The 16715-nt window shown below is 61.1% G+C and overlaps 1 protein-coding gene across 1 annotated transcript in view; it reads right to left on the reverse strand.

Moving 5' to 3' along the window:
* NHSL2 (NHS like 2) overlaps window positions 1-10493 on the reverse strand; it is a 33942-nt gene extending 23449 nt beyond the window's left edge. Inside the window, exons 1-2 of the mRNA XM_059824346.1 lie at window positions 10270-10493; window positions 944-963 (exon numbers count right to left, since the gene is read on the reverse strand). Coding sequence (XP_059680329.1) covers window positions 944-963; window positions 10270-10493 — 244 coding nt within the window. The remainder of the gene's footprint in view (window positions 1-943; window positions 964-10269) is intronic.
* Window positions 10494-16715: the final 6222 nt, after the last annotated feature.

The raw sequence follows: 16715 nt of genomic DNA on the forward strand, positions 1-16715 counted from the left end.
AGCCTTTTGCCTGACTTCTTCCAGCCAAGTCCTCTGCATTGGGAGCCCTCGGGCTTTCCACGTAAGCTTGAAACGAGCCATTCCCATGCACACAGCGTAGGCATCCACAGCCTGTCCCGGCCAAACCAGGAAAAGAGGGTTTGCAAAGCCAGGGTGCTGCATGGCCACGCGGAGCCAATGTGGGCTGTGGCAGGAAAGGCACCAGTACTGTCAGCGACCCTCCAACAGCTCCCGTCCCAAGGCACCCGCTGCCAGTTCAGGTGTGCAGTAGCTTCACTTCATGCTCCTGTTGCCCATTCTGCTTGCTGCAGCAGAAAATCCCCGTTAGCCTTTTTCTGCCACTTCAGGAAACGATCTGGCAGCCTCTGCCTGTCTGCCAGCTCTGGCAAACAACTCCTGGGCGTCCGGCCCCATCACTCAGGGGGTCATTTGGGCACGTTTGGAAAGGCTGTGCGTGCCCATGATGTGGTGTGCAAGGAGATCTGCTGTGTGCGAGATGCCGCCTGGCCGCTTGCGAGACAGTGGAGGGTGAAGGTGCCAGGTGGCAAGCATGGCGCAGCCAAAATGCGTGACATGCATGGATGGACTGCTCGGGTGCAGGCGAACCTGGCGTGCCAGCGATGCTGCACAGAATACCAGCTGACGTGCACCCATGAACTGCCTGTGCGTGGGTCAGGTGTGCGGTACAAGATGGATCTGCCACCTCCAGACCAGATGGTGCAGGCAGGTCTGGAGGGTTTTAAGGAGCAAATGCAGCTCCTTCCCACCACCACGCACGCTTTCCTACGGCCAGACATCATCTCTAGCCCTGGGCCTGGGGGGCAGAGCCTGAGAAGCAACTCCCTGGATGAACACACGCTATCACCCCCCTTCCCATTAGCAACACCCCAGCTGCTTTGGAGGAGCTCGGAGACCCTCCCTCTTCTCCGTCTCACTTGGGTACCCACCAGCCGGCAGGACATTCTGCCTCGTCCAGCCGCTGCCCAAACCTGGCCTGCCCACAGCCGTCGGCTTTCTCTTCTAGTGTGGGTTGCAAGGGGATGAGTTGGAGCATCTCAGACTCCTGGCAGCCCTTTGCCAACGCCATCGGCCCCAGGGATCACTGGGGAGCAGCCTAAAGAAGCCCAAAGCCGGCCCCACAGCCCCCCTGGGGCTGACTGCACCCCATGGCCTTTGGGGAGGCAGCCGTCCAGGCTCCCCTCCTTGGCTGGGCTCCCGGCACGGGCAGGAAGGGAAGCCGGTCCCACACAGGCAGCCCCTTGCAGGTGGCCTCGGCAGCCCACGCACTGCCTGACAGCCGGGACCACCGGGGAGGCTGCCGGCTGCCGGCCGCAGCTGCGGGGAAGGGGAACACCCCAGAGGGCTGGCCAGAGCCGGGGAGCTTCTCCGTGCACCGGAGAAGGGTGCACCCACAAGCTGGATCTGCAAAGAGAGATCTGCTCCCTCCGCTCAGCAGGATGCCGCCACGCGAGAGCCCCCGGGATGGCGATGGGCGAGCCCTGCCCGGCGGGAGATGCCAGCGTCTGCTGGGAGTGCTGGGAAAGAGCCCCGGCACCCAGTGCTGCAGGCAGGGAAGGAGCCCGGGCAGCCCCGGCTCCACTGACGCGCTGGGGCTGGCAGTCATGGGTGCAGCAAACAAGCTGTGAGGGACAGCAAAGGGCGCTGGAGCAGGGATCCTGCAAATGCATGGGGTTTGTCTCAGGGCTGACCCCACAGCAGCAAAGACCCCCCAGTTTCACTGTGCACAGAGCAAGCACATCAAGACAACTCGCAGTGCCCGGGCAGTCAGGGGGCTGATAACTTTGTTGGCGCCTGCTGCGAGCTACAGGAACCCCTTTCCTTCAGGATTTCAGAGACCACGAGAGCCACGGACTGGCTGAGGCTCCTCCGAGAGCAGCTGTCGTGGAGCACTGGCGGCACAGATCCCAACACGCATTGCATGGCAGGAGCCCCTCGCCTCTGCAACAGGCACATGCGTGCACACTCAGACACATATGGACACGTAAGCATACGTGTGAGGATGGTGTTTACCTGGAGCCAGGGATGTGGGGTGCCCTGCTGTCCCCATCCTCCTGCCTGGCCACGGGGACACTGAGGCAGGATCCAAGCTCACGCTGGCGCCATGCTGCTCAGTACAGAATGCAACCGGTGACTCAAGGTGCTGGGAAGGGAGGAAAATTGCCGCTAACAGCCATTGACTGGTTAACTGGAGGAATTAGTTTGTTCCCCATGTGGCTGCTTCAATCTGCCACCATTAGATTAACTCGAGGGGCTAACAACTTGCTCCCGATCTCTATACTGCCCACCACGCTCAGTCTCCCCCTCCGCGCCGGGCAGCTCCACTAAGGCTCCTGGAGCTGCAACCAGCTGCTAGCCATCACACCGTGCCAGGCTGGCATCTGCACCGGGGGTCGGGGGGGGTCTGTCACCCCAGCGTGCCGGCGAGTACTCACCCAGAGCAGTGCACGCACCATTGCTGGAGCCCAAAGCGCCAGCCTGCTCTCCCGCCAGCAGCATCCTGGTGCCTGTGGCGGGCGGCTGTCCTCGCTGCCAGGCACGAGTGCAGGAGGAGGGCGGCAGAGCCTGCTGGCATGGGCCAGAAGAAGAAGAGCCGATTCTCCCCGCCAGCATACTTGGCCCGTTCAGCGCCGTGCCAGCTCTCCCTCAATCCAGGCTTTGTGCTGCCAGCAAACGGCCCCTGTGCGCACGCAGCAGCCAGCGTGCTGCCTGGCCCCGTGCCAGCGGCCACGGGGTGCTGGGTATGGCCAGTGGGCATGGTGGTGGGCACCAGGTACTCGGGAGCATGCACCATGCTGGGAGCTGGATGTGAGTCCCCAAGGGACTGATGGGTTCCTAAGCAGCCAGGAAAGGTCCCTGGTGGGTCCCTGTGTCCCCCCCATGCCCACCAGGAATGAAGAAGTGGGTGCCCAGCAGGCACAGGCTTGGCACGTGAGAGCCCTCAGAGGTATTTGGGCTGTGCTGAGCAGTGCCAGGCACAGCCCCAGCCACAGTCCCCCATGGGTGGCAGCGAGGCCACAGGACATGCTTTGGGGGGATGCACATGGCACCCCGCTGCACAGGGGTGTCAGAGTGGGGGTTTCATTGGCCTGCCTGGAGGCACAAGCTGAAGCCCTGGCACCCACAGCAGCATGCGGGGAGGCTGGCAGCCAGGGTGGGGGACAGAGTGGCATCCACTGCCCTCAGTCCCAGTGCTGTGCAAGGGACAGGGCAGCATCAGCTGGGCAGTGGGGACAGTGAGGGCTGGGTGAGGGACACTGGGACATGGGGGTCTGTGGGGGAGGATGCCGGTCACTGGGGTGCTGCGGGGTTTGGGAACAGGACATGTTGCTGGCAGCTTGCACTGGCATCCCCTCCCCACGCTGTGGCTGTCCCCACGAGGTGACTGAGGGCATGGGCGGGTGGGCAGCACAGAGCCAGCACCCACGGGTGCCAGAGCGCTGCCAGCTGGGCACCCTGCTTGCTTTGCCAGCCCTGACGTGCCCCAGCCCCGATGCCACAGCAGCCCGGTGCTGCCTGCACTCCTGAAATCCCCCCTCGCTGGGAAGCAGGGCTTGGGCTTTGGACATGGGGCAGGTCTATGGGGTGCCCTGAACACCCCAGCACGCAGCCCTGTGCTCCACATTGGGTTGTGACAGGGCACTCCACACACTGGCCCCATATATTTCAGCCCTGGAAACAGGGGTAGGAGCCCTGGCCATGCCCGCTGGATGTGTCCCAGTCCCTGTTGGCAGTGGGGAGGCTGGTCCTGGGGTGAGCAGCTCCCGCCTTTGAGTTATTACAGTCTCAAGATGACCTTTGCCGTGCTCTGGGGCTGCACCACGTGCCGTGTGGCGATGGTCCATCAGGTTTGCACAGCATCTGGCACCTGCCAACTGGGAAAGTCCTACAAACGGCAGGCGCTGGGGGGATGAGCTGCTGATCCGCAGCAGTGTGGGTGCTTGTGGTGTCACCCCTGGGTCCACCCACCCCTGGGTCCACCCAGCGGCATCCTCTCGAGGTGGGACAGAGCCCTCCAGCCTGGCCCAGGGGGTCACCTGCTCTCCAAAACACAGCCCCACCAGCTACTGGCGCTTTACAAAGCAATTGGCTGAAGGAGAGAGTGGGAGGCCCTTCTGCAAGTCAGGATGCTCCTTTGGGCAGAAATCCAGCCAGTGAAATGACATCCCTGCTGCTCCTCGCTGCCCAGACAACCCACACACGTGCCACGGGAAGCGGTCCTGCCTGCATGCTCACACCTCTTCCTTCTCTGAGCATCAAGGAGATCTCCGCAGCTGGAGAATGGGTTGCCAAAGTGAGCTCCAACTCTTGCTTCCACATGGAGGTGAATGCATCCTTCAAACTGCTTTAAGATGATGCAAGCTTCTTTGGTGACACATAGTTGAAGCTAATCCATGTTCCTGTGCACCGTAACTGCTGCTATAGTTGCAGCCGATGTGATGTAAGTGCTTCCTGAGGAACCACTCTACTGCAGAAATGCTGGTACTAAAGGAGTCTCTCTTCCAAGCTCACGCCGCAGGGGCTGGCCCAGGCAGGAGGAAACGTGAACACCAGGGATGTGTGAGGCTGCAAGGGGACAGTGGTGGCCACCTTCCCTCCTGACTCTGCGCACTCCTTGCTGGGTGACGGTGGTCCTGAGGACCTGCTGCACCCAAGGGACCTGCTGCCCCCAAGGGACCTGCTGCCCCTGAGCGCCACAGCCCAGCTCCTGAGGAAAGACCGCCAGCCAGATCAGTTCTCACGTCAAGGCTTTCAAAAGGATGAAAAATGCTTCCAGTTGGAAGCAGGATTTCGGTCCATCTAAGCAGGAATCCCAGCCCCAGCAAAACTCCAGCAGGGAGGGAGAGAGGTTGCGGCAATAACTGGAGACACCACCCTCAATGTCAGCTCCCAAGGCATCCCGAGCGTGTCCTCCCGAGCAGGGCCAGGCACCACAGTGACTGCCCATCCCACGGGCAGGGTGTGCTGGGCCGGGGCTTGCGATCACGGAGGGTGGCAAAGCCCAGCCGGGGCTGCTCTTTCCTTGCAGCCAGGGACGGTGTCTCCTCCTAACCACCTCTCTGCCTGCAGCACACATTTTTGGAGAGCGGCTATCAGCCCACCACTGAGGATGGCTATCAGCCAAAGCAGGTCCGGGTGGGAGTCGTGCGTTATTCATTTGTCCGCCTTTTTGCCGAGCCGCTCCTGCAGACGGTTCCTGTTAAAAGGGAGGGTGCGGCTCCCCGCTCCCCTTCCTCTGGCAGCCAAAGCCATCCATCCCAGCCTTGATCAGCTTCCCACCTCCTGCCTGCGCCGAGGCAGCCTTTGGGGGAAATGCACTCTCCTCTCTGACGCTGAAATCACTGCTGGTTTAGAAAAAAGCAGGCGGAAAAAATATCTTGGAGGTCTGAGAGGTTTTTGGGAGCTGCTCTGCTCAGCAGAGGAGGATGCGGCGGGTTGTGGCCAGGCTGAGCAGTGCCAGGCTCCCAGGGCGGGGACCTCTGCAAACTGCTTTGGCATCGCCATGGGGGCGAGCAGCCTTCACCCTGCACTTGCCACAGCCTGTCCTGATGGCCGAGGAGATGCAGAGCTGCCCCGTGACAAATGCCCCTTCCCGGCAGTGGTGCTGCCTGCAGCCTGTCAGGGCTGCCGGGGAGGAGAGCACCGCTCCCTCTGTGCCTGCAGGCAGCAGTTGCTGGCAGGCAGGGACCTAAGGCACGTCTCACTCCGAACCAACCCTTCTCGTCCCCTGGGTTTGGGGTGTCTCCACTCTGCACGGCGAGAGCCCTGCACTGCTCCCGGCATCTTTGATCCAGCTTGAAGGGCACTGACCCCATGGATGCCTAGGATGGGGCATGATTACCCATTCAATCCCTTCTGCTAGTGTGGGGCTGGGAAGAAATGTCATCAAAGATTTCCTTAGCATGTACTGGTAGGGAAAGAAGGAGGAAGGATGAAGAATCGAAGTGAATTGAATCGAATCAGAGTTGCGTTGCGTTGCGTTGCGTTGCGTTGCATTGCGTTGCGTTGAGTTGAGTTGAGTTGAGTTGAGTTGGAAGGGACCTACAATGATCACCGAGTCCAACTGCCTGACCACTTCAGGGCTGACAAAAAGTTAAGCATGTTATTAAGGGCATTGTCCAAGTGCATCTTCAACACTGACTGGCATGGGGCATCGACGACCTCTCTAGGAAGCCTCTTCAGGGTTTGAGCTGGCGGGGGCAGCTGTGGGGCCAGGGGGAGCAGGGCTCAGCTAAACAGCCCCCAGAACAGAGCCATGGGTCTCTGGTAGGTTCACACCAGTGCATCCCTGGGGCTGTGGTCACAGCTGTGAGAGATGGCTGCAGCCCCTGTCCCTGGCAGTGGCTCTTACCCACCCATCGAGGAGAGAGCCGAGCAAAGGGCGCAGGGGACAGTAGCCCCCGGGGCTGGCTGGTGGCTCTGCCTATCTCGATGGCTTGTTTCAAGACGAAGGCTGGGAGGTCAGAGGACGGTGAACGCTGCATGTTTCAGCAAGAGCAGTAAACAGCTCCTCCTGCCAGCACAGTCCAGGGTTTCTTCCAGAGAACCGTCTTCAGGGACGACGTTTTAAATAGCTCTTGGCGCCTGGCCCCCATCCTCTTCTTTGCTGAGGTTTATTTCTAGAGCTGCTGGGTCCCGAGGGGAGAGGGCTGAGCCGGGAGCGCTGGCTCGCGTCACCCAGCTGGTGCCCATGGAGCTGTGTCCCAGCTGGAGATCAACATGAGAGCCGCTGGACTGCCAGGGCCTTTCCTGGGCTGCAAAGTGGCCCCCGCCTTCAGCGCCAAGTGCTGGCAGGTTCAGTGCCACCCCTCTGAGACATGGACGTGACCAGGGAGTGGGACAGGGAGCCTGGCCCCTGCTCTGCCCTCGGCCGCAGCAGGACCCCCGCGCCCAGCCCCGGCATCCTCACCTCCGCGCGCCCAGGGAGGCATCAGCGCGGAGCTGCTGCTGGCGGGCAGGATGTGCCCAGCTCCCTGGGGACAGGCTCGCACCCTCCCCGCTCTCATGCAACTGCCGATGAATAAGAGCAGAAGAATCCAACAGCCCTTGGCTGCTGTCTCGCACTGGAAACAACCACGCTGCCTCGTCAGATTAAGTGCTCCCCCGGCCCTTTGCGGTGTGATTCCTTCGTCTGGCAGCCACGCCACTACACCAGCATCTCCCCCTCCTGATGAAGAAGATGAGGCGGCTCCCGCCGGCTCACAGCCTCCAGACAAACGGATGAACACATCCTGCTGCATTGTGGTGACCCAAGCTCCCCAGCCGTGGGGCTTCCCTTGCCGGCGAGGAGACCCACGGCTTTTAACCCACCTGGGAGGAACCGAAGCCAGGCAAAGGCTCCTGACCCACTTGAGGATGCCCAAACCTGGGAGCTGAAGCGGCGCAAGGACTGTCCTTGGGAAGGGCAAACCACCACGTGCCGACCTGAGCTGGAGCGAGCTCGGCCGTTCAGGGCTGGGCGGCCGACCCTGCGCCCTGCCTCCCCCCAGCCAGTGCGGCTGCGGTTTCCTAGCTGGGGTTTGGCAACACCTGGAGCGCTCCCACTTGCTGCGAAAGCCCCAAGAAGTCTCTGATCCCCACTATACGGTGTCAGCGAGGAGCTAGCGGATGGGACTAACCCAGCCCAGGGGAGGTTGTGGTGAGCAGGTGCTGCAGCCGGCGCTGCGCCGGGCTGGTGTTGGCTCCAGCCCTGCCTGGGAGGGATGGCACTCACTCGCTCCCAGGGCCTGATCCATCACTGTCCTTACAAGCTGGTCAGGCTGGCTGCAACACGTCGCCCAGACCTCACTGGCTGTGTGAAGGCTACGCCAGGGCACGTTTGGTCCTGGGTGATTTTCCCCTGCATTTCCCAGGGACAAGAAACTGGGGTTTTATTCCAGTTTAAGAGGTGAAATGTGATTTTTGCCATTGGATCCTCTTCAAGAAATGGAAAAAAATGGAGAAAAAAAACCCCAGACCCCGAGTGGGGTGTTGTTAAGTATTTGCTCCTCACTCAAGGGACTCCGCGTGGTGCCACGGCTCTGTGCAAAGCGCTCTCGCGCAGCCTGGGGCTGCCTCCGCTCTCCCCGCAGCGCCGGGGGCTTGCAAGGAGCTCCCAGCCTCCAGAGACATGAACCGTTCCCCCGCGACAGGCTGATGCTGGAGCTTTTAGAAAAACAAACAGCAATCGGAATTTTGTTCTTCCCCGCAATAAAGGGTTCAGTAAAGCCGGAGGCTCCCGCATCCCCCTGGCTGCAGGAACAGCGGTGGTGGATGGATGAAGAGCAGGCAGGAGGGTGGGTGAGTTGTGCTCCCCTTGGGGTGCGGGAGAAATGCAACCCCCCCCCGAGTCTCTGCACTGCTGGAGCGAGGGTGGACCTTGGAGGTGCAGCGGGCACGGCTCCGCTCGCTTCGCACCACCCCAGCTATTCCCACAAAAAAAATCAAAGCATTTTTATCACCACTCACCTCCGACCCCCAGCTAGCCAGCCAGCTCAGAGCATCATCCCTGCACATCTGCATACATGCATATTCACGGGGCTCTAATGAGGAGCTGCAGCACAGGAGGACTATTTACCCACTGCATTACGCACACCCCTTGCAACTAGCTGTGATGTTGCTCCACGAGAAACTCCAGGCGCACGGCACTGACGCGCAGCTGAAAACACAACCCGGGGGCTACAAACCCAACCCGCCAGCTGCTGCCTCCCCACCCTCACCGCCCTGCAGCCATCCCTGCCGTCCCCCACGCTGTCCCACCCGCCTCCCACAGCCATCACGGCAGCACACAAGGCTCCCGCGGCCACCAAGAGCATTCCCAACCTGCCGGCCAGACGCGGGCAGTGAGGGACCATCTGGTCACCGTCACGGCCAGCTCCTGCTCCGGGAGACATGGGTCCAGCACATGGTGTGACAACGCTGCAGGGTTTGGCGCTGCACTGGTGCTGTGCACGGGTCAGCTTGGGCGACTGTGGTACCTCCTTGTCCCCTCGTTTCTCTACCGGCTGATGCATAGGACAGCGGGAGCCTCTTCCTACCCCGATAACTGATTTACTCCACCAGCATTTGCAAGAGCAGCACATCTCCCAGGCCAAGGCTGAGCGTTCCGCTTGCTCCCTGCATCCGGGGAGCACGCTGCGAGGGTCTGGCAGTCATTTCCCATGGCTCCACGCAGACGGAGCAGCAAAACAGTGCTTGCAAGGGGGTTCGCAGAAAGCACAAGAGGCACGCATTTTGCCAAGGGCCTGAGAAATGCACTGCAGTTCTGGGGAAAACGTGCTCGAACAACACTCCCCCTCCCTGCCCCGCAAAGCCTTTTAAAATAAACTTTTATAAACAATTCCAAAACGAGCTTATTTTAAGCTCCTCTGAAACAGGCTGCCCGCTTCTGACCCAGCACAGAAGCCTGTGCCAAACCGAAACGCTTGAAATGGGAAATGAAAGCAGTCCAGGCAAAAAGAAACGCCGCTCGCTGCCAGGAGAGGGGATGAGCAGACAGGACGCCCGGGATACAGCTTGTCATTTTCCCCGGCCACACAAAACCCCGAGTGAAAGCTGCTCCGTGCTGCTCTGCGGCTACACACTGGCTGAAAGCACAGCGAAGGGACGGCCACCTCGGTCCCCAGCCCCGGGAGGGGGGTGACGCATCCAAGGCAGGGACAGCGTGGCGGAACCGAGGACCCGCTCTCGCAGCCCAGCATCCCCCCTTTCCCGGAGAGCCTGGAATGAAACAGCCCCCAGTAATCGGGGACGCAGCGTGAAACGCGTGCTTGGCCGGCAGCCTGGAAAATGCCCACTGCGTGCGGGAAAATAAGGGCCAGGCAGAGGGAAAGGCTGCTGCCGAGCTGTCCCAGCCTCACCCCAAGGCAACAGGCCGGCACGCTTCCCCGGCCTGCCCCGGCTGCCGGGACGGAAGGGGCTTGGCGGTGGCATCGCCGCTCCCCAGCCGCCCCGTTCCCCGGCTCCGCCAGACCTCCCCACGGCCGGAGGAGCGGGGACCACGACAGCGGGCCTGGGTCAGCCACCGCGGGGAGGGGACGCGGGGCACCCGCCGGGGACCGCGCCGGGGAAAGCGGCGGAGCCCGCCCTGCGCGGGGGAGGGGAGGCGGGGTCCCCCTCGGGGCGGGCCGCAGCCCTGCCGGGTGGCACCCCCCGGCCGCGCATCCCCCCGGGGCTGGGGGACCCAGGGGACCCCCGGGGGCGGCGGGGCGGGCGGGGGGGGTGGCCTTACCTGGGGCGGCGTGCGCCCCGCGCAGCGGCCGGCCCCGCAGCAGCGCCTGCAGGCGGGCGGCTCGACGGTGCAGCCGCCCGGTGCGGCGGCCCAAGGCCAGGACGTGACCCTCGATGTCTCCCAGGAGGGCGAGCGAGTGGCCGCAGAGGTCGGCGAGCTGCCGGAGCAGGGTGAGCGCCGCCAGGCTGCAGACGTCCCGCAGCTCGGCCAGCGGCACCGCCGACCGCCCCCGCCGCGGCACCACGCTCCGCTTGTAGAAGGGCATGGCCCGGCCCGGCCCGGCCCGGCGCGGCTCCCCGCCGGCCAGCCCCGCGGCTGCCAGGGCTCTGGACCGGCCGCGGCGCCGGGGCTCGGGGCCGGCCGGTGGGAGGAGGAGGAGGAGGAGGAAGAGGAGGGAGGGGCGGCCCCGCTCGGGGATGCTCGACCGGCGGCGGGGCCCGGGGGCGCGTCCCGGCAGCCGGGAGGGAGAGACCGGAGCCGGCGCGGTGCGCTGCGGGGAGCCGCGGGTCCGCTCCGGGCTGTCTCCCGGCGGGGCCCCCCGGCGCTGGCACTGCTCGGGCTGGGGGCACGGCCACCCCCCGGTGCCGGCTTCTCCCTCCCGGTGCCCGGTCGGGAGGGCACGGGCATCCCGCCGGCTCCTGCTTTCCCCGCCGTCGGCGGTTCCTCCGTGCCAGGGCTGGCGGGGCGTGAGGGCCTTCCCACGGATCCCTGGCTCAGCTTCTCTGGGGTTTTGGTGTGGCCTTTGGGGTTGCTGTTCTCCAAGAGGAGGGCGGAAGCCCAATGAACGCAGCAGGGAAAGCTCATTAATCTTGCATTTTTCTGGCATTCCTCTCCTGTGGATGTTCTTGGCCCCCAGCAGCTGCTCTCCTCTGCCCGTCCCCCCTCTCTCCAGCGCACACTAAAGCAAATATTTGTGCTGGCCCAGTAGCAAAAATTCCCCTGTTTGAAACTGCAACCTGCCATCCGTCTGGGGTGGCACTGGGATGCTGCGGAGATGTGCTGGCTGCTGGCTCCCAGGTCACTGCCGGTCCTGTGCAGGGGGTGCTCCCCAGCCCTCTGGGCAGCCCGGTTTGGGCAAGGCTTGGGCAGGGTTTGAGCTCAGGCAAGGCAAAGCCACTGAGCAGAGATGTGGGGCTGCTTTCTTCCCTGGGGGAGTGTGGTCATCTGGAATGAGATCTCACTGCAGCCTCTAGAGCCTCTTCCCTCAGGTCCCTGGACTTTTAAGCTTCGTTTTACGGCCACAGCGGGTCTGTACGTCACCCTGGAGCCACGCTGATGAGTGACCCAGTGCTGTGTGCCCCTGGCTGTGTCCAGTCCAAGGGACAAGCATGGAGAGGATCAGGGTGCCAGGCACAGGATGATGAGTTGGGTTTTCCAGTCCTTCAGCCAGGCTGCTCGCACCGGGGCCCCAGTCAAGCGCAGGAACTCGGCATCCTCGGCAGGAGCAGCAGTGAGGGCAGCGGTGAGGGCAGGATCCCTGCCAGCACTCGAGAAGCCTTTTGCCCTTCCCTAACCAGGCTAAATTTAACATGTTCTTATTTGATCCGTTCTTCATGCCAATATTTTTTCCTCTTCAGTAAGAAAAAATGTGCATTGGCAGCATATTCTTGAGGATGTATGGGTGTCCCCTGGAAGGGACACAGGGCTGAAGCACAGTGCCAGGGCGGGAGGGCTGGGGGAACCCTTCTGTGGCTCAGAAGAGTCCCTAGGGAGGCCAGGTTTAATCTGAAAATGCATTTACTAGTTCCTGGCCTGCATCCGCCCCTGTGCTGGCACATGTCCTGGGCAGCATGCAGCAGCAAAAGTCAAGAGAAGAGCGGCCGTGGTGGTGCACCCCCAGACCCAGCTAGCCTGGCACCCCGTGCCCAGCAGCCCCAGTGGCCTGTGGCAGAGTAGGAATGGAATTCCTACTGGGCATTTCCAGAGCTGGATGCCATTTCTCCCTGCACGGTGAACCTTGCTGGACTCCTGAGCTGTTCATGCTCTGCTTGGGCTCGTGTAAATGTTTGTGCATCCAAACCCAGCTCCACAGGGCTGCTACCACCATGTGAAGAACACACCGCTCCCTTCCCTTCCCTTCCCTTCCCTTCCCTTCCCTTCCCTTCCCTTCCCTTCCCTTCCCTTCCCTTCCCTTCCCTTCCCTTCCCTTCCCTTCCCTTCCCTTCCCTTCCCTTCCCTTCCCTTCCCTTCCCTTCCCTTCCCTTCCCTTCCCTTTTTTAGCTTAATTAAGTGCCCCTTAGCTCTTCTCTGTGATGAGAGCTCGACAATGTCTTTTCCAGGAGACTATTGGAGCTCTCCTGTGTTGTCTCTTCCCTGGGTTGACTCTTCCCATGGTGGTCAGCACCTTCCCAGGTGGAGTTCGGGCAGCAGGTAGGAGCTGAGGAGCACTGCTGGGCTTGGCTCTGCCCCCAGCAGATGATGCTCCAGGACTTTAGGTTGTAGCTGCACGTTTATACTCTGCTGCCTGCATTTCCCTGCGGCCAGACTCCTAGGTGAATAGAATAGAATAGAATAGAATAGAATAGAATAGAATAGAATAGAATAGAATAGAATAGACTATTTCAGTTGGAAGGGACCTACAGCGATCATCTAGTCCAACTGCCTGACCACTTCAGGGCTGACCAAATGTTAAAGCATGTTAAGGGCATCTGAGAGGCGTGGGGCATTGACCACCTCTCTAGGCAGCCTGTTCCAGTGTTTGACCACCCTCTCAGTAAAGAAATGCTTCCTCATGTCCAGTCTAAACCTCCCCCGGTGCAGCTTTGAACCATTCCCATACGTCCTGTCCCTGGATCCCAGGGAGAAGAGATCGGCACCTCGCTGTAGGTGCGTTCCTACAGCTTGCAAGGTGTCACCAGGGATGAACCCCCCTCGAGCCTGGCCACCCTCGGGAGCCGCCGCTGCACACAGGTCTCTCCAAGGGCACAGGTGGCACGGGATTGAGATCCTTGCAATGCCGGGGATGGGGCCCAAATCCTGGGAGGCAGGAGCCTGGCCTGGCTTTTCTCTCCCGTGCACACATGTGTGGCATGGCAGCGGGTCAGGGGAGGCAGGTGTGTTGTAGGGGTAGCAGAAAGCCTGCAGGATGGCTTCTTTTTAGTCTGATTGGTTTCAAAGCAGCTGGGGGGCAGCCAGGACAGCCTGCAAGCACCCGGTTGGCCTGGACCTGCGGCTGGGAGCCATGGGCAGGCAGAGCCTGGGAGATGCAGGCTGTCCCAGTCTGAGCAGGACAGAGGGTGGAGCGTGAGAACCCCGATGGAATGGCTGGAGATAAGCGGAGCAGCTGCCAGAGACGGCGCGAAGGTGGTGGAGAGGCGAGGGCTGGCTTTCCCCTGCGCGCATGGATGTGGGCTGACGCCTTGAATGGGAGCCCTTCCAGCATGAGGGGTTAAGCTGGAGAGGGCAAATTCACCACGGCATCGCGATGACGGGTTTGAACCTATTTACCCCAGACAGATGCGTGTCTCCCCGTGTACCCCTCTACAGAAGTGTCCAGCTTTTGTGTACTGCCTGTGAAACCTCACAGTAGCTTTGTTGAGGCACCTCCCCTGCCAGCACCATGCAGGTCTCTGCATGTTGCATATGGGGAAACTGAGGCACGAGGTCGCATCCTGCCGGGAGGTAAAGAGGGTGAAGTCAGCGCTATTGTTTTGGCCTGGTGACTCCCTGATCATGAATCATCTTCCGCGTAAGGAGAGCATCTGGAGCCCATCAGGATCACTGGTATAGGTCTAGCGGGGAAGAACAGGCTGTGCTGAGTGCAGGGAGCTCGCTCCGCTCTGCTCCGCTCGCCTGCCATCCCCAGCCCACCCGGCCTTTCCGGCACTGACCTCTCCTACTGCCAAACGAGAAAGAACACACACGGACAATGTGCCTAATTTTGTGGCTTTTCCAGCAGAGATCTGCTTATGTCCTTCTAGAGCAAAATTCAAGAGCCAGGTTTAAACTGTCCTTCCTAACAGCTGCAATGCACACCCGGACGCGATCCGGCTGGTGCCTGGGGGTGAAGGCAGGGAGCCCTACCAAAACATGAGTTCATCTGATTTTCTTCTGTTTTCGAGGTGGTTTCCTCTTGCTCTGCCTCGTGATGCAGGTCTGTTACAGCAGCAGCGTTGAGGTGAGCAGTGTTTGCTTCGGCTCGTTACCAGGTCTTGAGGCCAGCTTAGCGAGCAGGGGGATTTTAAGCCTGGTAAGTGGCGAGGGCTTTTTCTTTTGCTTTCTGTGCACCTTTGGCCTCATTTCCAAGTCTTTCTCTGCAACTGGAGAGGTCTGAACACCTCACCATCAAGTGCAAGCAGAAATCCTCGGGTAATCACCTGACTCCGGTAGGCAGGGGATTCATAAAACGATCACACAGTGCAAGAGCCTTAATAAATCATGAAATCTGGTTGCTTAGGAACTTAAACTGGCTTTTTTCTAATTGGAGTGTGTTTTCCTTAAGTCTTCTGTCAAATATTTAGCATGAGAAAACTAAAATGACCCTTTAAATGTGAAGTAAGCTGAATAATGAAGTCACCACATTATTATGGTGATCATTACATTAAGAGCGGGGCTGGCCAGGGCTGGAGGGCTGGACATGAGCTGCGATAGCTCTGGAGCTGCTGGACAAGCCCCAGGGAAGAAATCCTGTGGGGAAGCAGTGCGGGAGCAGTGTAGCCCCGTGCCTGCACTGGGCTGTTTCCCCTGAGGTGCAGGGTCTCAATTCTCTGCCGGGGCCGGACCCCTTGGCATGGGCAGAGCCCGGAGCCAGGCGCTGCTCCAGAGATGCAACTCGCTGTAACGGACGTGCGAAACCCCGGCGCATGGAGCAATGGGCTCAGGATCCTGTGGGAAACAGCTCACTTGGCTACTGGCCGGGAAAGAGCTTAGCCAGTTCTGCAAACATTGATTTCAACCAGATGCTGCAGAGGATGCTTTTCCTGCTCCGGCTCCGCTCCGCCCTGCAGCGGAGTGTCTCCCCGGAGGAAGAGGACATGGCATGCCCTGGAGGTGATGCCTCAGGCGGGCTTTTTTGGGTGGCAGGGCTTTGCATGAGTCTCACGTGCTGGTGAGGGGGCAGGGGATGGGGGTGCCAGGATCCTGGAGGGGGTTAGCAGGGGAACCTGACCTTTCTCCTTCTCCCCTGCTTGTCCTGGGGCCTCCCACTGCAGCAAGCAACAGGCAGCAGCTTTTAAGCTATGAAATACTTGCCAAAGCGCACCGGCTCGGACAGCTGCTGGCTTGGCCTCCACTTTGCTTCCAGCCGAGAGGAGCAGCAGGGAGGGAGCAGGAGGCACGTCGAGGAGCGCAGAGCCCCAAGCGCGGCAGAGGAGCAGCCTCGCCCGGCCGCCCTCGCCCCGCAGCTGATGTAATGCCGAGCTGGAGGAGGGGGGTGGACAAGTTTGGCAGCGAGGGCTGCCAGATGTCTTGTACGGTTGGGATTTCCTCTGCTCTCTCATTTGCTGGGGACTCCTGCAAGCTGATGTGCAACTACCCAGCCTTGGGTTTTGCTGCAGCCTCTGAAAGGTGGCCAGCTGGGCAACTTGGGGTGCCCGGTCCTGCCCTTGCCTTGCAAACCCTGCCGGGAGCCCGTGAGGCTGACGGCCAAGTGCACATGCTGCAAGGGCGAGAGAGAAAATGCCTTTGCCTTGTGTCTTCTCACTTAACATCTGGTGATATGAGTAAGGATCATCATCTCTTTACAAAATTGTCCACCCCAGATACACTCTTGGAAGCCTATAGAGCCAGAGCAGCAGCACTGGCTGGGACCGATGCCTACGGCGTTTAGCATCCAACAGCCAAACTTGCATTTTTTTCAGAACCGCCTCTTACTACACCGAGACCTCAATCCCGAGGGCAACGCTCAGCTGGAGCCCACGGCCGCGGAGGTGAATCAAGCTTGTGCTCCCATGGGCAGCATCTGACTGGAGCAAGAGGCAATGGGTGCAGGATCCGGGCCAGAGCTGCTCTGCTCCAGCTGCTCCCAGGACCCTTCACCCCGGGTCCCTGCCATGCTGCCCTGATGCCTGGGTCCCTCCTGTGCCCAGCGTGCAGCGAGCAGCAGGCGTGGGGCTTCCACTGGCCTCCCAGTGCCCACTGGAGGGTGCTCTCTGCCAAGGTTTGTGCCGTAGATGCTTCCGAGCAGCCCTTGGTGCAGCAACTGGTGAGACAAAAATAAGGTGGAGGTTGGAACGGTTTTGCTGGGATCTGCAGGTAAAGTCCCTTCCCCAGCGAGGAGGCAGTGCAGGACCCCACCGGGCACCGTGCAGGACCCCCACTGGAGCCGCACTCCCCGGATCCAGCTCCTGCCTCTCGTTTGCCCCCCTCCCCGCCCCACGTTTATTTACCCTCCCAGGCCTTTGCTGTGGGGCCGTGGTTTTGTGGATCGGCAGCCGAGGGAGCATGGCTGCTCCATCTGCCCAAGCTGCGGATAAATGCCTCCAGCCCACGCTGCATGGCCGTGCCGCTCACCGTGGCGTGGCCGTGCCGCTCACCGTGGCGTTGGGGC

The sequence above is a fragment of the Gavia stellata genome, chromosome 14, assembly GCF_030936135.1.
Source record: "Gavia stellata isolate bGavSte3 chromosome 14, bGavSte3.hap2, whole genome shotgun sequence".
NCBI lineage: Eukaryota > Metazoa > Chordata > Aves > Gaviiformes > Gaviidae > Gavia > Gavia stellata.